General features: G+C 53.9%; 1 protein-coding gene across 1 annotated transcript in view; it reads left to right on the forward strand.

The window, feature by feature from the left end:
- LRRC75A (leucine rich repeat containing 75A) overlaps nt 1–21,019 on the forward strand; it is a 33,891-nt gene extending 12,872 nt beyond the window's left edge. Inside the window, exons 2-4 of the mRNA XM_043903929.1 lie at nt 9,603–9,731; nt 17,329–17,444; nt 19,144–21,019. Coding sequence (XP_043759864.1) covers nt 9,603–9,731; nt 17,329–17,444; nt 19,144–19,684 — 786 coding nt within the window. The 3' untranslated portion in view covers nt 19,685–21,019. The remainder of the gene's footprint in view (nt 1–9,602; nt 9,732–17,328; nt 17,445–19,143) is intronic.
- The last annotated feature ends 227 nt before the right edge of the window (nt 21,020–21,246 follow it).

Here is a 21,246-nt window from a genome sequence, read left to right on the forward strand (position 1 = left end):
TCCTTCACTTGTGTCTTTGCGATCCCATGGACTTGAAGCCCGCCAGGCTCCTCTGTCCAGGGGGTTCTCCAGGCAAGAATACCGGAGTGGGTTGCCGTGCCCTCCCTGGGGGGATCCTCCCAACCCAGGGATTGAACCCAAGTCTCTTAAATCTCCTGTTTTGGCAGGCAGTTTCTTCGGGAAGCCCACTTGATCCTCTAAAAGGTTACAAAATGTGTGAGATGCCAGATTTACACATTTCTGAGTGTATCTGAGCTGCTTCACTCCCCTGTCCTGGTTGATTCAACCCCGTCTGAGTTAAGGACCCTGTCAAGGAGCAGGGGAGCCACAGGCCAAGTGCCACCTCCAGGTGGTGGTCTCCAGGGGCCTCCAGTTTCCTGTTTCTGCTGTCCTCCACCTCCACCTCCCACTCCCAAACTCTTCCTCCTCCAACTCCCCCATCTGGGTGGCTTCCTCTCTGGGTTGGGTTCTGTCTGTTGCCGCTCCTCTCATGGTCCTTCCCAGTGCTTTCCTCCCTCAAGGCCCCCCTCTTCAGCTTCCTCCTGGATGTTGTCCTGGATGGCACACGCCGCACACCCTTGGCTCCAGGATCTTGCATCCAAGGCCACACTAACGACGACTCCCAGGGAGCCAGAAGGGAGAGAGAGTCCTTAGAGGCCTCCTTCCCTCCTGGTACAGAAATCCTGCCACCACTGAGCTAAGAGATCTCTCTGCTTCTTACATACCTCCAGGGCCTGTGAACTCACCATTTGATTTTTTTAACTGTAGTAAAGCATAGATGACATAAAACTTCCTTTAACCAACGTTGAGGTGTACAGTTCAGTGACATTAAGCACATCCATATTATCTGTGCAACCATCCACCTCCAGAACTCTTCGTTTTCCCAAACTGCAACTCTGTCCACATTAAACACCAACTCCACACCGCCTCCCCTAGCCCCTGGCAGCCTCCATCCTACTTCCTGTTTCTATGGATTCAGCTCCTCTAGGGACTTCATACGAGGAGTGGAATAATACAATCTGAGCCCTTGTGTGATTGGCTTGCTTCATTTAGCATAATGTCCTTAAGGTTCATTCTGTTGGAGCATGTGTCAGGATGTTTTTTTCCCTAATAATTTTATTTATTTAATTACTTTTGGCTATGCTGGGTCTTTGTTGCTGCGAGTGGGCTTGTCTGTAGTTTCGAAGAGCAGGGACTACTCCCTAGTTGCAGTGCATCGGCTTCTCACTGCAGCTGCTTCTCTTGTTGCAGGGCACGGGCTCTGTAGTTACGGCTCCCAGGCTCAGGAGCACAGACTGAATAGTTGTGGGGCACTGGCTTAGTTGCTCCATGGCATGCAGGATCTTCCCAGACCAGGGATCGAACCCAAGTCTCCCACACTGGGGGGCAGATTCTTTACCATGGAGGCACCGGGGATGCCCATTGATTTCTTTTACCACTTGTTTTTAAATATACTTTCTCATATTGGGCTTGGAGCCATCTCTGACCAGCCCAGTCCCACCTCTGGGAGCAGACAGCAAGGGAGAGTGTGTTGGGGTGCACTCATCCAGAGAGGACCCAGGACTTGTGAAAACAACAAGGACATTTCTGCCGGTGATGCTCCCAGGTGCCCGCAGCTGTGCTCCTGGCTGAGGTCAGCAGCGGTCAGAGGAGAAAAGGGCTCCAGCCCACTTGGCCTGACCTTTTCTTGTCATCCAGGTGCATCGTGGAGAAACACGTCACTTCCATTTCCATCCGTTGTTGCCCAGGACTGCTAATTTGATGACTTGTTATTGTCTAGTTGCATCTGACTCTTTGCAACTCCATGGACTGTAGCCTGCCAGGCTCCTCTGTCCATGGGATTATCCCCGGAAGAATACTGGAGTAGGTTGCCATTTCCTACTCCAGGGTATCTTCCTGACCCAGGGATCAAACCCATGTCTTCCTGAATTGGCAGGTGGGTTCTTTACCACTGAGTCATCAAGGGAAACCCTTTGGTGACTTAGAACAACAGAAACTTATTCTCTCACAGTTCTGGAGACCAGAAGTCTCAAGTCAAGCCTAGTCTCCCTTAGAGGGCTGAGGGTTGTGGCTGCATCACTTCAGTCTCTGCCTCCATCTTGCTGTCCCCTTCTCCTCTGTATCTGTCTCTTATCAGATACCTGTTGTTGGGTTCAGGGCCCACCTGGATAAGCCAGGATGATCTCATCTTGAGAACTTTAAGGTAATCAATCTGCAAAGACCCTTTTTCCAAATTAGACATTATTCACACGTTCCAGGGACTAAAAGTGTGGACTTGTCTTTCAGGGGCTACCATTTAACTGGTGCGTCCATTTTGGTTTCTCACACTCCCAGTGTGCTTGGCCCCAGGCGTCTCCTCCATCCCCATTGGCATTTTAAGACTCCGCACACCTTCCTTTTGTATTGTTCTCACGGCAAGAACACTGGAGTGGTTTGCCTTCCTCCTCCAATACTTTGGCCACTGATGTGAAGAGCCAACTCATTGGAAAAAACCCTGATGCTGGGAAAGATTGAGGACAGGAGGAGAAGGGGGCGACAGAGGACGGTTGGATGGCATCACCAACCCTATGGACCTGAATTTGCGCAAACTCCGGGAGACAGTGAAGGACAGGGGAGCCTGGCATGCTGCAGTCCACGGGGTCGCAAAGAGTCAGACACGACTCAGCAACTGAACAGCAGCCACCCTTCTTGGAGGCCATTGTCTTCATTCAGCAAGCAGCCGCCTGGTGTCTGCACGGGGTCCCTGCCCGTGGAGACCCTCTAGCTTCTTCCCCTGGCGGGCACCCGACAGTTCCAGTCCTTCCCCTGGGAATCCTTGAGGCGGCTAGAATGTCAAGGGGGAGGGGACACGGAGCCGGCCACCCAGGCGAGGCCAGTACCCAGTCTGTGTCCTTCCCCAGAGGAGTGACCTCTGATGCACTGGAACCGGGAGGAGACCGGCAGCCTGCCGGCTCCCTGCTTGCCCTCTGAACTAATTACTCTCCTCCGGGGGACCCTGTGTGCTCACAGCCTTATTACCCACCCCGAGCACGAGAGCGTGAGCGCGCAGGCTCCGGCGGCTCCAGCGCCAGCTGTCCACCTCTGCTGGTTAATATGCGGACCCAGCTGCCCGCTCCCTCCCCAGACTGTGTAATTGCAGAAGCCGCAGCTTCATGCCTGGAAGAGACAGACAGACACAAGCTCGCTTCCTGCAGGGCCTCCCTCCTGGGAGCGGGCTTGAAACCTGGAACTTAAAAGGGAAGGGGGTGGTTGTGGTTTAAAATAGCATGTGCGTGGCAGCCTCCTGTGTGGCTTCCCCCAGCTTTCCCCTAAAATACCTGAGGAGACACGCCAAAAAAAAGATGAAAATTCCTGAAAACAGAGACAGGTGGGCAGCCTGGGAGGATCTCCCTCTTGCTCTGTTGAGACAGACGGAGCCACCCAGCTCCCCCAGGAAGCTGAGGCCTCCTGGGGGAAGGGGACCCCTTCTTCCCAGTCTGAGGAAGTCAGGCGGCCACCCTTCCCCTTGAGAGTGACGGTTTGGGGGTCGACACGGCACTGCTGGAGTCCTCCCCTGCCTGGACCCTCCACATGCTTCTCTGTGTGTATTCAGAGAAAGCGGCCCTCAGACGCCGCCTCCACCAGACAGGCAGGAGAGGGAAACCCGAGAGCCATGGCCCCCAGAAGTCCACTGTGGCCTCTGGGCTCGGCCAGGGACAGGGAGGTCCTGGGATACTGACCACATAGTAGCTTTCTGCGGACCTCATTTTTGAAGTATGGGAGACCCAGCCCATGGTGATGGGCAAAGACACCCCTCCCCAAGGTCAGAGTCGCATCAGCTCAGTGTCCCGAATGTGGCCTCGCACTAAGCTGGCCTCCTTACAAAACAAAACCTGAGAGGTGGACTCGGCTCTTCCCCCAGGAAGGCAGCCGTGGGACAAGGTCAGAAGTTCAGCATGCGGGTGTGATTCTCTCCGCAACGAACAGTTACCCCATGCAGGTTGGGGTGTCCTGCAGTTCAGCTCAGTTCTGACACTCGCCCAGCGAGAGTCTCTGACCCCACAGATAAGGGCTCCGTCCCACAGGACAGCCCCCGCTGCAGACTCTAGTCACAGGTCCACGTGGTCAACTGTGCTTCTGACCGCCCAGCTCTGGGCTGTAGGTTCCCACGACCCTCTCCTCGGGTCAGATGAATTCACTTCAGTGGTTCACAGAGCTCAGGAAAACATTCTACTCACTAGTTTAACATACTGGGATGTAACTCAGGAGCCGCTCGACAGGAGAGAGGCACAGACCCAGGTGTGGGGAGGGACAGGACCTTCCACGCCCCCCTGGTGTCCACTCTCCACACCTCCCGTGCTCACAGACCCAGAAGCTCTCTGGACCCTGAAACCTGAAACCCTGAGATTTTCCAGAGGCTTCATCACATCAGCGTGACTGATGACCTCTCTGGCCACTGGTGACTGACTCTTCATCCCCCGTACCCTCCCTGGAGGTCAGGGGCTGGACTGAAATTTCCCAACCTCTAATGACAAGAGCTTCCCTCGTGGCTCAGATGGTAAAAGCATCTGCTTGCAATTCGGAAGACCCGGGTTCAATCCCTGGGTGGGGAAGATCCCCTGGAGAAGGAAATGGCAACCCACTCCAGTACTCTTGCCTGGAACATTCCATGGATGGAGGAGCCTCGTAGGCTACAGTCCATGGCATCACAAAGAGTCGGACACGACTAAGCGACTTCACTTTCACTAATGACAAGGTTGCTTCCCCTGGCTACCAGCCCCATTTCCAGATGACCAAGGGACTTTCCAAAAGTCACCTCATTAACAAAAAAACATTTAAAAATGTCATCTCATAACAAAAAGCACCTTTGTCTCTCTCATCATTTAGGAAATTCTGAGGGTTTAGGAGCTCTGTGCCAGAAAGTTCACATATGTATTTCTCATTGTAAATCACAGCATCACACTAGACTTGATAGGTGGGGGGATCTCACTAGATTGCCCATCCTTCAAGGATGAACAAGTAGGGGAAAAACCCTGTGCGTCAGGGAAATATGTGGAGGCCAGACCCTGACTCTGAAATGATCTACGGCAGGTTCCGGAGGAAATGAACTTTGTGAGAAAAGCCCAGGATGTCACGAAAAGAGGCCAAGCTGAGATGGAAATAAAACAACAGGGCAAGGTGAAAAGGGAGATTAACGAGGAAAATAAGAATTGCAAGGATTCAGAATGCTAGCCGGCACATAGTCCTGACTAGGGGCAGTGGGAATGGGGTTGACGCTGCAGGACACGAGGTCAGTGACTGAGGCAAACCCAGGCCCTCCACGGGAGTGCGCTGTGGGTAAGAACACGGGAAGAGAGAAAGTCAAGAGATACTCAGAGTGCGGCTTTCCTGATGAGGAGACAGGCTCTGAAAAGTCCATGTTTGTAGATGGAAAGACCCCGACATGGAAGGAAAATTTAAAGAAAATACCCACAGCTAGTTCTTACACGGTGGGAAAAATTGTAATAACCAGGTGGGACAGGCAGGAAAAATAATTGCCACATGAACATGCCCCGTTCTGCTCCCTCCTTTCCCAGGAAGGTGTCTGTGGGTTTGTCCCCCTGCATCTTAGGACCTTTTTTAAAAAGTTGTCGTTGCTGTTTAGTCACCTAGTCATGCCCGACCCTTTGCGACCCCATGAACTTAGCCCGCCAGGTTCCTCTGTCCATGGGACTTCCCAGGCAAGAATACTGGAGTGGGTTACCATTTCCTTCTTCAGAGGATCTTCCTGACCCAGGGATCAAACAGGAGTCTCCTGCACTGGCAGGCAGATTCTTTACCTCTGAGCCACCAGGGAAGCCCTTTTTTAAAAAAAAAAGAATTGTTGCAAAATGCACATCACATAAAATTTACCATCTTAACCATCTTTATGCTTCAGTATCATTAAGCTCATTCACATGGTTGTGAAACCATTGCACTATCGTTTCCAGAACTCAAATCTTGCAAACTGAAACTCAGTCCCCTGAAACAGCAACTCCCCCAAAACCCCTGGCCCCCACCATTCTACTCTGCGTCTGTGAATGTGACTGCTTCGTATGTGTGGAACGATCCTTTTGTAACTGATTTCTTTTAGCATAAAGTCAAGGATCAGCCAAGGTGTAACATATGTCATATTTTGTTCCTTTGTATGTCTGAATAACATTCCATCACAGACATATCCCACATTTTTATGCATGTACCTGTGGAAGTTGATGGACACTTGGGTTTCCACCCTTTGACCATGGTGAATCGTACTGTCTCCTAGGGTACCCCCTGCTTCTATCCCTTCAATTCTCCAAGTGTTTTTGGTATTAAGAGCCCTCTTTATACTTTATGTCTCTTTTTAAAATTGAGATATAACTGACATATAACAATTTTAAGGCACATACTATGTTGATCTGATACATTCATACTGCATTGTATGAATTGTACATTGCATACTATTGTAGCATTAGCCAACACCCCTGTTTTTGTCTTCTAGGGTTGGTAACAGTTAAGGTCTTATCTCTTAGCAAGCTTGATGTTTACAATACTTCTGTTGTCTTTTGTAGCTGACCTGTGTGCATTTCTTTAACAGTGTACTGTGAACTTATTTATCTTCTTGTTGCAAGTACGAACCTTAAACACCATCTCCCATTCCCCTACCCCCAGCCCCAATGCACTGTGTTTTCAGAGTTCAGTTCTTTTTAGATTCCACATTTAAGTGCAATCATACAGTATTTGTCTTTGTCTTTGCCTTATCTCACTGAGCATGATGTTCTCAAGGTCCATCCACATTGTTGCAAATGGCAGGATTTCCTTCTTGTGGATGAATAGTATTCCATTGTATATATAGACCACATCTGCTGTATCCAGTCACCTACTGATGGGCATTTAGGTTGTTTCTGACTTGACTGTTGCGAGCAGCTCCTCGGTGAACATGGGCATGCAGACATCTCCTTGGAAGTATGTTTTCATCTCCTTTAGATATACACCCAGAAGTGTGATTGCTGGGTTGTATGGTACTTCTGTTTTTAATGTTGTTTATTTATCTATTTTTGGCCACACCATGTGGCTTACAGGATCTTAATTCCCTGACCAGCGATTAAACCTGAGCCCACGGCAGTGGAAGCACTGAGTCCTAACCAGTGGACTCCCGGGGAATTCTCTACTTTTAATTTCTTGAGGAATCTTTACACTCTTAAAATTATGGAGGGCCTCAAAGAGGTTTTTTTTTGTGTGTATGGGTAATATCTAATAAAGGCTGTCTACCTAGAAGAAATCAAAACAAACATTTTAAGTATATATTTATTCACTCATTTAAAATTAATAAGCTCGGGACTTCCCTGGTCGTCCACTGGTTACGACTTCTCCTTCCAATGCGGGGATGTGGGTTCCATCTCCTCTGGTTGGGGCATGCCAACCTGATCTCCTCTGGGATCCCACGTGCCTCATGGCCAGGAAACCAAAACCCAAAACAGAAGAAATATTGTAATAAATTCAATAAAGACTTTAAAAATGGTCCACATTAAAAAAAAAAAAAAAGACTTTGATGTTTCTAAGCCCAGAAGAAATTCTTTTTTAAAAAATAAATAAAAATAAAGTTAATAAACTTGCATGCAAAAGAAGTAAATTTTTGTGAAAATATATTTTCCAAAAGAAAAAAATACAGTGAAGAGAGCCACGTTATTTCATAGTTTTGTGAATCTCTTTCGTGTGTGGCTGACTTGGAAGACAGCTGAATCCTCATACCTGCTGCTCTGTGTTTGGTCTCTTCCAGTAGGTTGTTTTGGTTGAAGTCGACAGAGAAAATGTACATCATGCCGATTTGGAAAAGAGGACCCCAGAGAATCCCTGAAAGGGTCTTGAGGGTCGCCCCTCACGCTTTGAGAAACGCTGTGTGAATCTCTGCTCGCTTTTTGGAAAGCCATACCCCTCACCTTTCCCGCTGGAGTGAGTCCCCAAACCTGATTCTTCAAGCTCAGGTGGGGGCCCCACTTCTTCGAGATGGCACATGCTGGCCATTGGCCCGCTTGGTCCCAGGCCAGGGACACTCTGCGTGCCAAGCTGCCCACAGCGGTGACTCCAGGGAACCTGGGTACCTGCTGATGTGCCCAGGTTTCCTGATGAGGAACCTCACATGCACAGGTCCTAGAGACGGCACCATTTAGACCCATAATGAGGAAGCCAGGATTCTCCTCACTGCCTGGTATTTGCAAGGCAGACCAGCCCCTCCCAGGCCAAAGCTATGCCCAGGGCAGCCTGGAGGAGCCACATGTGGATGTGATTCTTCCACCCCCCCATCCCCCCATCCCCACATGCAGCCAGAGCAGAGCGTCAAGGTCCCTGGTGGGCAGGGTCAGTAGGACTGTCAGTGTGCTCATGACACATTTGTCTCCAGTACACTAGCTTGGTGGGGGACATGGAGAGGACACTAGGGATGCTGGAAGTGGCCCAAGGTCCTCGGGATGTGTGAGGTGCTCTGAAGTAGCACAAGCACTGGACCTAGGTGGAGTCAAAAGTGTAGTGTTAGTCGCTCAGTTGTGTTGGACTCTTTGCGACCCATGGACTGTGTAGCTCACCAGGCTCCTCTGTCCATGGAGTTCTGCAGACAAGAATACTGGAGTCGGCGGCTATTTCCTCCTCCAGGAGGTGGGGTCTAAGTAAAGAAATAAAGCAATAAAAGTGCAGCAGCCTCTCTCCGGCCCCGTCTGGTTTTTCCCTGTTGCAGCTTCTCATAACCCGGCGCCCTGGGACCTCAGGAGCCCCACCCCAGCTGGAATTCACAGGGCAGGGTGGCCATGACTCACTCATCCAGAGCGCGTGACCGGGGCCACGTCTGCCTTCCTGGGGAGACCCCCTCCCCACCCCCTTCCTTCCTTCCACCCTCAGCCCCCTCCCCAGCGACAGTTTCATGACTCCAGATAAGAGCTGCCCGGAGAGACAGAGCCACTGTCAGCAGGCTGGGAGGGGTCCAGACTGACAGCGAGGACCGGGACATGGCCCTGGGGGCGGGGGGCCTCTGGGAAAGGACAGCTTACATCCTCCCACACCTGCCCCGGCGTCCTGGGTTAGCAGGTCGGGTTTTCTTGGTCCTTCCAGGATGGGATGACTTCTAGTGGCCTGGAGAGGACGTGGGTGGGAAGATAGGGCAGGGCTGGTAGGAACTCAAGAAACCCAAGCAGCCATCCAGTCCAGGTTTTTCAGACTTTGGCAATAGAACTGCCTTAAAAAAAAAAACTGAAGGGCAGCGAGCAGAGTGGCTCTGCTAAGAGCTGGGCCCAAAGACTTGCTGACCCTTGGCCTCCCTCTTGTCTTACCAGCCTCAAGACCTTGGAACATGGTTTGGTAACTGCTAAACGTGGTCCATCTGCCCATTTCACAGATGGGGAAACAGACCCCAAGAGGGAAGAGGTCTCTCATCCACATATGGATAGGCTGAATTCCAATTCCTACCTTTCCAGCCTCGCCTGCCACACAGAGTGAAAAGTCGCTCAGTTGTGTCTCTTTGCAACCCCAGGGACTGAAACCCACCTCCATGAGCTGCCCTGGATGTGCTGGGTGGGGCGCCAGGGGAGGGCGGAGGGGGGTCCTCGCTGACCTCTGGCCATCCTCCTCTCTTGCAGGACCTGGGCATGGAGTCAACCTCGCTGGACGACGTCCTGTACCGCTACGCCAGCTTCAGGAACCTGGTGGACCCCATCACACACGACCTCATCATCAGCCTGGCCCGCTACATCCACTGCCCCAAGCCGGTAGGCCAGCCATGGTCTGAGCCAGCCAGGTCTGGGGTGTGAGGCAGGCACCTTCCTGGGCAGAACAGCCCGGTGCCCGGGGTGGGGGGCTGGTCAATGCTGCCCAGGCCCCTCGTGCAGGCACCTGAGGCCCAGCATCCATGGTAGAGGCTACACGCCTGCACCCTCGGTGCTGGCTTTGTTCAGCCCACCAGGTGCATCAAATCTGGATTTGTTGCCAACATTTAAAACTATTTCACACAATCCCCATATTGTCTGCCCTTGGAAAATGGGGATACTCGTCATTTCTAAGGCCTGGAGCTGAGTAGCCACCCCTGTTGTCTGGTGTCAGGGCCGCCATGTACAGTTGCATAGGTTGCATCCTGCACAAAGACACGTGCACAGAGGGGGTGGGGCAGGAGGAGACAGCTCAGTCCAAACCCTCTCTCTGCCCACCAGCCATGGGCACAGGGGCAGGACCGTGTCCAGCGAGAGGTGAGCTCTGTCTAGTCTACACGAAGTTGCCGTGTGAGGATACCCGCCGTTCAGTTCACCATACTCCCCACTACATCCACTGGTTTTCCTCTCTGGACCGAGTGTCATTTTGCACCCACCCACTTCACTCGGGTCCACTTCCAGCCTGGCTCCGCGGTTCTCCAGGCTCTGTGGGCGCGGCCCAGCCCCTCAGGGTGGGAGATCCATTCCCCTTCCCGCCGGCTCCACAGTCCAGGCTGGGACCCAGGAGGGAGGGGACGGCCACAGCAGGTCAGCTGCCCCCTTGGGCTTTCCTGTCTGTTTTGGTTTCTTCTCTCCCATCCCTCAGTTTCCAGCAGTTTCTAAAAGACATGCTTCCTTGTAGCAGGAGAAAGGAGCAGGAAGCCAGCACAGGGCGGAGGAGTCCTGCGGCGGCCTCCACATCAGGGTAGAACCAGGATCAGAGCAAGAGGTGGTTCCCAGGTCCACCCCACACCTGGCCTGGGTGCCCAGGGGCTGAACCTTGCTCCAGGGTGGCGCCCCCATCTGGAGCTCTGTCTAGGGCCTTCTCTCTGGCTTCCAGAGTGTCTGGTGCCAAAATTCCTAGGTGGAGGGCTAGACAAGGAGGACTGGGGGTCCGTTGGGGCAGGTGTGGGGTGGGTTGGTAGAGGGCTGCTACCGCAAAGCCAGCAAGTGCTGGTTGTCCAGGCAGGGCCACAGCAGAGAAGGGCCGGGCACAAAGTCGGGAACAGTGGACCCTGGGCAATTTGGACGGAGCACCCGCATTGTCCACCGGTCAGCATGTCCCACCAGTCCTAGTTCTCTAATGTGTCGAGGCCAAGTCCAAGGCCCTCCTCCTCAGGCTGCTGGAAGAGCCTCCAGCTGGACTCTGTGCCCTCTCTGCCCTTCGTGTGCAGGGGTAAACCGCATCACCCAGGTACCTCCTGAAAAGCGTTCTGTGTGGTGCTGTGGTTTAAGGAACTCGCAACCCCTCCTCTGGATCCGCCTGAATCTCCCCTCCCATCGCTCCCACTCCACTCCAGCCCCCACGCTCCTCTCTTCCTGTGGCATCCAGATTTTCTCCGACCTTCGGGACTCTGCTGCCTCCTGCGCCAGCTCTCCTCTCCTCCTTTAAGACTCAGCCTAAGCAGTGCCTCTCAGAGGCCTTCTTTGCCCAGCCTCCCTTCAGTAGGTCTCTGATCAGCCCCGTTTATTTTCTCATTCCACTCACTGTCCTCTGAAATTATCTTGCTGACGTGTTTGTTGGCCTAGTGTCTGCTCTGCCCACTAGAATATAAACTCCGGAGGGGCAAGAGAGGATGTCCGCCTGTTCACAGTCATCCTGCTCCTGGCACAAGCAGGTGACACATTCCACTGTGCGTTAGAGGATGAGATGGTTGGATGGCATCATCGACTCGATGGACATGAGTTTGAGCAAGCTCCGGGAGATGGTGAAGGACAGGGAAGCCTGGCGTGCTGCAGTCCATGGGGTCGCAAAGAGGTGGACTTGACTTAGCGACTTAATAGCCACAATAAGGGACTATTTCCACGGTTGTGGGCAGGAAGCAGGGAATGGAACTGGGCCACTGGGACACCGGAGACCAGCAGCAGGAAGTCGTCACCGAGGAAGGGCTGTGGGCAGAGCTGTATCGCCCAAGTCGGGAGGAGAACGCCTCTCCCAAAACCGCCCTGTATCTTCCTTTTTTTCTCTTTCTTTGTTTCTTTTTTAATACTTTATTGTGTTTTCTGTTGCTGCATAACAAATCACCCTAAAACGTGGTGGCTTAGAACAATGGACTAGCATCGTTTTACCATCTCTGTAGGTGGGGGATTCAGGAACAGCGGCAGCTTGGCAGCTCGGGGTCTAGCTGGGGGCTCGGGACACTGGCTGAGGCTGCAAGTATCTGGAGTCTGGAAGGGGACTGACAGGATGGCACACCCCCCATGGCTAATGGTGGGAGGCCTCAGCTTTCTGCCTGCGGCCCGTCCACTGCTTGAGCTCCCTCATGTCAGGGTAGCTGACTTATCCCAGAGCGGGTGATGCCCGAGAGCAAGGGAGAAGCGCAGTGTCTTCTGAGCCAGCTTCAGATGTCACATGCCATCACTGCCATAGTGGATCGCCTGATCAGCCCTGTCTCTGGTGGAAGGAGGCTGTACACACCCAGGAGTCCGGCATCTGTGGGGCTATCTTGGAGGCTAACTGAAGCAGGGCAGGAACAAGAAGACTTAATCCCTGGCCTTTCTCTCCTGCCCTCTGACCTCCCTCCCATTAGCTGATCACACTGGCAGTCAGGAGCAAGAGGGCCAGTGATGCAGTCTGTCCGTAAAAGCTCAGCCTGTCCAGCACAGAGAACAGAGAGTGGATGGGGGAGGCGTAGACAGAAAGCCCAGTACAGTCTCAGTGTCTGGAGCAGCGTCCAGCACACAGTAGGCAGGGCAGCCGTGTTTGATGAATGAATGAAGAAGCCTTGGGTGCAGAGTGGTGAAAGGCCCTGCTTGTTATCCTGGGGTCAGGGGTGAAGACAGTAGATGGCATCGGAAGGGGCCTGACCCCGCCCGGAGGGGCCTGCAGGTCTGCGGTGGGCCTCTCCCCTGACAGGTCAGTGAACCCCTCAAGCAGGGTCTTCTCTGGGGCCTCTGGTCAGCAGCACTGGGCAGGTGCCCAGTCTTCCCAACTTGTGCCACACCCATCCCCCTCCTTCCTTTTCCACGGGTGGGAGGAAAGCCTAGAGAGCAGATTCCACAACCTGCCTTGGCACCTCTGCTGTGGGTTAAGACTCCGTTGCAAGTAACAGAAGCCCATGCGGGCTGCCTCAAGCCAGGAAGAGGGCTTATCCTTCCCATACTAAGGGGGCTCGTGGGACCCAGTGGCAGCCAAGCTGGAAAGAGGCTCTGGGACCCCAACCAGCACAGATACCTGCCCCCCACCTCTGCTCCTGCCCCCTCCCCACCCCCCTCCCCATGTCTCAGGGTTGTCAGGGTTCAGCCTCCAGGAGTCTTGTCTAAAGTTAGGATTCCAGTGCCCCCTTCTGGACCAGTCAGCAGTAGCTTGGGAGTGCGGTCTGGTCCCACAGAGGGGCTGCTGGGCCTCACGGCTTTCAGAGTAAGAGGAGAAGGGCCAGCATCCTCCTTCTTCCTCGCCTCCCCCCTTCCTTCCTCCTCCTCCACCGCTGGGCCAGTCCTGCTTAGCTGTTCCTGCAGGCAGAGGCCTGGAGTGGGAAAACTTAAGTGAGCTTGCTTGGGGCTTTCCTAGTTGCAAAGGATAGAAGCACCTTGAACTCACTTTCGAGAAAGATTCATCACCTGAGGGCAGAGCAGAGCCCAGCCTCAGAGTGACTGCGGGGTTTGCATCCTGATGCCAGCCTTCACGTCGCCTGGCCTGCCATCCCCTCGACTTATTTATTTCCGTGTTTGTCAGGAGGGATTACAGGGGCACCCATCTCATACGATGACTGTGATTACAGGATTGGGACGTAGGCGAAGCCAGAGGCAGTACACAGTGTCTAGTAGATAATGTAAGTCACTGAATCTTAGTTCAGACAAGCGGAGGCGCGCTCACCCCTGACGACGCAGGCTCATGTTTGGCCTCAGGCCCCCTGCAAATTGACCACATCTTCCGTCCCTGCTTAGTAAACAAGAGCACAGGCCCAGCTTGGGGACCGCGCTGTGTGCGCGGCTGCCCCCTGGTGGCGATACCGGCGCACTGCGGCGGCTCTTTACCCCCTCTTTTTCTGTTTCTTTACGGACAAAGGTCTGTCTAGTAAAAGCTACGGTTTTTCTAGTAGTCCAGTATGGATGTGAGAGCTGGGCTATAAAGAAAGCTGAGCGCCGAAGAATTGGTGCTTTTGAACTGTGGTGTTGGAGAAGACTCTTGAGAGTCCCTTCGACTGGAAGGAAATCAAACCAGTCTATCCTAAAGGAAATCAGTACTGAATATTCATTGGAGGGACTGATGCTGAAGCTGAAACTCCAATACTTTGGCCACCTGATGCAAAGAATTGATTCATTGGAAAAGACCCTGATGTTAGGAAGGATTAAAGGCAGGAGGAGAAGGGGACAACAGAGGATGAGATGGTTGGATGGCATCACCAATTCAATGGACATGAGTGTGAGCAAGCTCCGGGAGTTGGTGATGATCAGGACAGCCTGGCATGCTGCAGTCCATGGCGTTGCAAAGAGTCAGACAACACTGAGCGACAGAACTGAACTTTCTGTTTCTTCCTTCTGGCCGAGAAGTTTGAGTGACAGTCTGTGGCTCCCAATTTGGAACCCCTGAGAAGTGGTCAGAGGTTAAGATTAGGGCTAGGAGCTCGCTTCTCAGTTTTGGAATAGCCCGGGTGGTCCTGGGGGTGATACTGGGCAGACTACCACATCCCACCCCACTGGTCCACCTGGCAGCACAGGGGAATCTCGGCTGAGGTAGGGGGGAGGTGTTAAAAGTCCCAGTGTCCACCCATCACTGGGGATGGCCCAGGCAACTGTGTTCTCTGAAGCTCTGGGTGACCCTGGTATGCGAGGGTCCTAGGGAAAGGGAACTTCCCCGGTGATCCAGTGGCTAAGACTCCGTGCTTCCAATGCAGGGGGCCTGGGTTTGATCCTGATCAAGGAACTAGATCCCACATGCCACAACTGAAGATCCCACATGCTACATCAAAAGTCGAAAATCCCATATGCTGTAACTGAGACACAGAGCAGCCAAATAAATAAACAAATAATTGTGAAAGGATCCCAGGTGCAGAACCTTGGCTTAGATGTGCCACCCTCCCTTCTCCCTTTGGCCTAGAAGTTGGCCTTCACCCCGGCCAGCACCATGACCACCATCCCTGAGCCTGTGCTGGCCAGCACCTCCGCACTGGAGTCTCCAGTGGGGTGTCTGAACCCACCAGCCCCCTTCCTGGTGCCCAGGGCTCCGCTTCCTCCTGCTTCTCTGGCCGAGCCTTCGCTGTCATTTCACGTCCCCTGGGCTCTCCCTCTGCCCCTTTGATATTTGACTGATCCCCCTGTCTGCCTGCTCTGCTCATTCCTTGGCCAGGGGTTTAATCAGATGCTGGCGATTGTGTCCAGGCTAGACCTGTCCTCACCCCCAGCCCATAAATCCAGTCACATCCCCCAGCTGGAGGCCCCATAGGCCCCTGCAACTCCATATGGCCCCGTGTGAGCTGGTTGCTGCCCCATCCTGCTTAACCCTTTACAGACGAGGATCAGAGGCACAGAGAGGTCAAGTGATTTGCCCAAGGTCACACAGGAGGCGACAATGCAAGGATTTGGATCCACACAGTTTGGATCAAGTCTATGTTCTTAACTACTCAATACAGTAGATCCCACACTATCCTCAGGGAATATGTTCCAGGACCTTCGTGTATGTGTGCTAAGTCGTTTCAGTTGTGTCCAACTCTGCAACTCTATGGACTGTAGCCCACCAGGCTCCTCTGTCCTGGGATTCTCTAGGCAAGAATACTGGAGAGGATAACCATGCCCTCCTCCAGGGGATCTTCCCAACCCATGGCTCCAACCTGAGTCTCTTACAGTCTCCTGCATTGCAGGCAGATTCTTTTCCACTAGTGCCACCTGGAAGCACTCCAAGACCTTCAGGGGATGCCTGAAACAGATGGTACCAAACTGTATAAAACTGTGTTCTCTGTCCTAACGGTGTAGGTAATATATACAGTGTGGGTTACACCTCACAAAGGAATGATTTATCCATCCCCAACAGGATGGAACGGGGCAACATGACAGTTCATCACGCTACTCAGGACAGTGCAGTTTTAAACTTATGAGTTATTTCAAGGATTTTCCGCTTAATACTTTCAGGCCAAGGTTGACCACGAGTAATGAAAACCTCGGAAAGCCCAACAGCAGATGAGGGGGGAGAGCTGTGTGCTGCCTCTTGCCAGCAGAGTAATGGTGACAATGGTCATAATCAAGCTGGTCTTCACCAAGTACCTGCCCTGTGTCAGGGGCCCCGGTGGGCCCTGGCCACTGTAATGTTTGACCCACCACATTGCACTGCCTTCTGCAAGTGGGTGGCACCCACACCTGGCACTCCGTGGCCTTGGTCCTTGGCCCTGGACCGTCTGGTGAGCACACAGGCTGTGGACCACTCAGTCTCTCAGGCCGGAGACTCTCTGCTGAACTGACTTCCCTTGGACAGAGCAGGAGTCTCTGAAATCTGCCCTCTGCATCCTCTAACCTAGCATATTTGTTTGCTGGGGCTGCCATGACAAAAATACCACTTAAACAGACTAAATGTGTTTCCTCACAGACCTGGAGGCTGGAAGTCCAAGATCAAGACATTAACAGGGTTGTTCTCTTCTGAAGCTGCCCTCCTTGGCATGCGGATGGCCGTCTTCTGCCTGTGTGCTCACATGGTCTCTCCTCTGTACACGGCTGTGTTCTGGTCTCTGTTCATGAGGACACGAGTCATATAGGATTAGGGCCCGTCTCGATGAACTCATTTTATCTTAATTACTCTTTCAAGGCCCTGTCTCTGAATACAGCCACATTCTGAGGTGCTGGGGATTAGGACTTCAGTTTAAGAATTTGGGGGGACACAGTTCAGGCCATAACACCCAGGGTCTTGAGCTCAAATGCTGGTGGACCAGACAGGAAACGAAGGGGGATGAACGGGGTTGGGAAAGACTTGGCCCTTCATTCCTTTATTTTCCCACTGCTGATGTGGGCAGAAGAGGCGTGGTAAAGGATGTCATTGTCCTCTTTGCCGTGTGAAATACGAGGGTAAGGACATTTGCTCCCAGTGTCCAGAGCAAATGTCCAGCACCTGGGAGGGGCCCAGCGGGCATTTGTCAGGAAAGCCAGTGAGGACAGCCCTGGGCGTCGGGAAGTGGCAGGGACCGGGGTGACTCTGGCTAAGGGGTCACCTGTCACATCACCTGGAATCCGGCTCTTACAGAAATCTCAGGTTTATTCACGACAGCAACTAATTCACAGAAACTTAACACCAGCATGCAGATGAGTCTGCAACCCCTGCCCCCTGCTCCGGGCAGCCACCGGGAGCCAGTGCAGCAGGTCTCCACACCGAGCTAGCCCGGGGTGGCCGTGCTGGTCCTGCAGAGCCGGGAGGTGGAGGGAGGGGCCTGGCTCCCCACCTGCTCCAGCGACTCAGGGACGTGTGGTTGGTCTGCAGGAGGGCGATGCGCTGGGCGCCATGGAGAAGCTGTGCCGGCAGCTGACGTACCACCTCAGCCCCCACTCCCAGTGGAGGCGCCACCGCGGGCTGGTGAAGAGGAAGCCCCAGGCTTGGTGAGTCCAGCGCCCCCCAGCCTCCTCCTCCAAGGGCAGCTCCCAGTCAGCTGTGTCGGGATGGGCCTGGGGGGCGTCCAGCAACCCTTCCCAGGGCAGTGGGGAGAGGACACGAGCTGCTTGCAGGAGAAAAAGGATCGATGGGGGTTGGGGGGCATTCCAGGTGGGCATGAGCCCTGAGAGGCTCTGGCATCCAGGCCCTGATCTGTGCAGTGGGGGCTGACTGTGGGTACTCCTCCCACCCATCACCAGCCCTCCTGATGTCTCCCAGGGTCCCGGACCCCACCACGTTCCTGGCTCATGCAGCTGTGAGGACCCTCAGGGATTGTGTGGCCGCCTGCACCCTGGAGGCAGAGGAGACCCTGGGACACAGAACCAGGGCTAGGACAGCATCATAGGAGAAAGCGGAGGGGAACATACTCTGGATGAATCATGGGACAGAATGACTGGGGTCCTGGTGCGCAGGCTCCTCTCCAGCTCCTGCAGATGGGATAGGAGGGGAAGCACAGAGAAGAGGTCTGGTCCCCCTTCCCTTCCGGATACCGCCCCCACTTCCAAGCCAGGGGAAGACTCCTCAGGGCCCCTCCCAGGGGGAGGAAGTAGGCACAGGGGCCTCCAGTCGGGCCAAGGTGAGGCCAAGTGTTGGGAGAGTGCAGGACAGGACCCTTGGAACCCAGAAGGCCAGGAGATTTGTGAGCTGGTTGCAGAGGAAGGAGAAGCTCGGCTGTGAACTCTGCTGGGACCCAGGGGCTTCTGTCTCCCCAGGGCACGGGAATGCTCAGTCCACTCTCCGTTCAGAAGCCTCACTCCAGCCAGGGCCTCCCCGTCAGCCCCAAGTGCAGGTCTGTTTCCCCCAGGCTGGCCTTCCTGCTGGCTCACAGACATGCTGAGTTCCACCAGCCTCAGGGCCTTTGCACCTGTGGTCCCTCTGCTGTAACTCCTACTGAGTTCTTACCTCAGCCTGGTTTTCTCCTACAAGACCAACAGGAAGTCCAAGCTGCGATCTGGGGCCCCTCCACCCCCCTGTCCTTCCCAGGGTTGGAGCTTTGGGGTTTACCTGGGTACCTGGAGACCAGGAGATCTGGGTCCAGAGCAAGAAGACAAGAGGCGGGGCAGAAGAGCAAGGGGTGGAGGAGGTGGGGAGTGGAAGGGGGTAGACAGCAGCCCCCACCAGGCTCCAGGCCCCTGCACCCACCCCCAACCCCTGCCTGCTGTCCTGAGAGCTCTCCCTAAGGATCCTCCTTCTGGCCGGAAGGTGGTCTTGAAGGAGGGGCCCCCAAGATCTTATTTCACTCTTGGGTGGATCAGGGAACTCGCCCATTCACCACCTCCTCTACAAGGCACTGTCCTGAATGCATTCTTATTTCACATGACAACCTGTGGTACCCAGTTGTCTCCATTTTTCAGCTTAAAAACTGAGGCACAGAGGTTAAGGATGTAAAGGTCACATGAGTAGGAGGAAAGGAATCCAGGGCAGACCCAGACGTTTGCCTAACCCTAACCCTCCCCTGGGGTCCCCCAGCCTCTGCCCACTGGGCAGCCAGGTTGAGAGGTGGGGCAATGCAAGGGGCCTGGGGTCCCTGACCTCTTGAAGTCACAGCGCTGAGTGGAGGCTGGCTCTTGGAGGTGACCCACCTCGGCCTCCGGAGAAAAGCCTGCCGCTCTCGCTCCAAACCCTGCTGTCCCGTCTCCCCTTCAGCCTCAAGGCGGTCCTGGCCGGGAGCCCTCCGGACAACACGGTGGACCTGTCAGGCATCCCGCTGACCTCCCGTGACCTGGAACGGGTGACCAGCTACCTGCAGCGCTGCGGGGAGCAGGTGGATAGCGTGGAGCTGGGCTTCACGGGCCTCACGGATGACATGGTTCTGCAGCTGCTGCCGGCGCTCAGCACGCTGCCCCGGCTGACCACACTGGCCCTCAACGGCAACCGGCTGACGCGGGCCCTGCTGCGCGACCTTACCGACGCCCTCAGAGACCCCAGGAAGTTCCCCAGCGTCACGTGGATCGACCTGGGCAACAACGTGGACATCTTCTCGCTGCCCCAGCCCTTCCTGCTCAGCCTACGCAAGCGCTCCCCCAAGCAGGGCCACCTGCCCACCATCCTGGAGCTGGGCGAGGGCCCGGGCAGTGGGCATGAGACCCAGGACGAGGCCCTGGGCCCAGAGGATCCTGGAGGGGGCCCTGAAACACTCATGAGAGACCAGGAGGGCAGGGAAACTGTAGGTGCAACCCAGACGTGACAGAGCAGTGCGGGACAAAGTCACTCCTCCTGGGATGGGATGGCTGAGGCAGGCTGGGGCTCCTGGGGGGGAGCTCCACAGTGGGCCTGGGCAGTGCCTCCCCCCACCCCCACGGGAAGCCAGATGGAACCACCTGGGAAAGGAGCACTGTACCTCCTCTCTCCATCTCCCCTGTCTACCCACGTCTGCCTCTGGCTCCTGAGAAGTCATCCCTGGCTTAAAAGGAATCCACCCTTAACTCTCCCTAGACCTGTGGGTGCAGCTGGTTGGAGGTGCTGGAAGCCTGAGCTACTGTGAATCAGGAGAGCTCTCCCCCAGGAAAGGAGTGTAGTAGGGGCCCTCCATCTAACCCAGGACTTTCCAATCCTGAATTACAAATATTCAGGCCAGCAAACCCCAGCCAGATGCTGACTGTACCCCAGGTCAAGGGCTAAGGGAGGGGACTGGCTCCTAGAGACCCCACGAGTCCCCTCCCCATCTGGACTAAAGGGTGTCTCTTTGTGGAGCCTTGGGTTCCTTGGAACAAACTTCCCACCATCTACAAGGTCCATCTTTCAGCCTGTGATGTGATCCCAGGGCCTACCCAGGGTACCAGCTATTCCCTAAATACACCAGTATTTAGGGCAGCCTGCCTAGCAAACCTGGGGCAGACCAGCGCATGCACAAAATATAAGACCCACTCAAAACACTGCAGATTACCAGACCTTCTCATAGGTGATTGTTGCTAGGGTACAGGTCACAGTGAGCCTTGCTTCCTTTCAAAAGGACCATTTCCCATAAAATTCCTTCCCATGGGGTCCCCAAAATATGAGCACATTCCCAAAACCCCAGGACCACAAAGATGAAGTGCCTCCGAGCAGCCACAGCTGGGAGGAGGGGGGAAAAAAAGCAAGTCTCCACCCCACTGTCCCTACACCCAAGGCCTACCCATTCAGGCCCAATCAAAAAGCCCAGCTGATTGCTGAATTGGAGAAAATTATCCCGGGTACCCATGATGTTGGTGAACCAAGGCCCCTCAGGTAAAGAGGGTTAGTGAAGCTTCTAATCTGATGCCAGGGAGCAAAGACCTTTACAGACTGGGGCTTCAAGAGAGAGGAAGCTCATGCCAGTGGACAGAGCCCAGAGGAACAGGGACTGTGTACAGATGCCTTAAATGCTTTGGGATTTTTTGCCCTAAGTCTCAAGAGGGGAGAACACCTTAAACTGACCATAAGGGAAAGTTACAAGGAGTTAATTGGACCACTAATATCGACACGACTTAGAGACGGAACAATAATTGTCAGCAGTGATCAGACTTGACTTTTTCTTCAAAAATACACATTTCTAAGAACTTAATACCAAAGAGCATCCTTTTATTACATCTACGGTAACTGCATGGAGATACAAATTTCAGGAAGTTTCTCTCACCCAGTATAACAAATGCATACAATATTTACAAGTACAAAAAAGCTACTTTTGCTTAAGGAACAATACAATGAAACTATGAATTTAATGACTCCACTGTCCTAGAAAAAGGCTGCCAAATCCATTTCTTGGCTCTTTCACAATAAGAATGTCCCCTT

Source organism: Cervus elaphus, chromosome 5, assembly GCF_910594005.1.
Source record: "Cervus elaphus chromosome 5, mCerEla1.1, whole genome shotgun sequence".
NCBI classification, from domain to species: domain Eukaryota; kingdom Metazoa; phylum Chordata; class Mammalia; order Artiodactyla; family Cervidae; genus Cervus; species Cervus elaphus.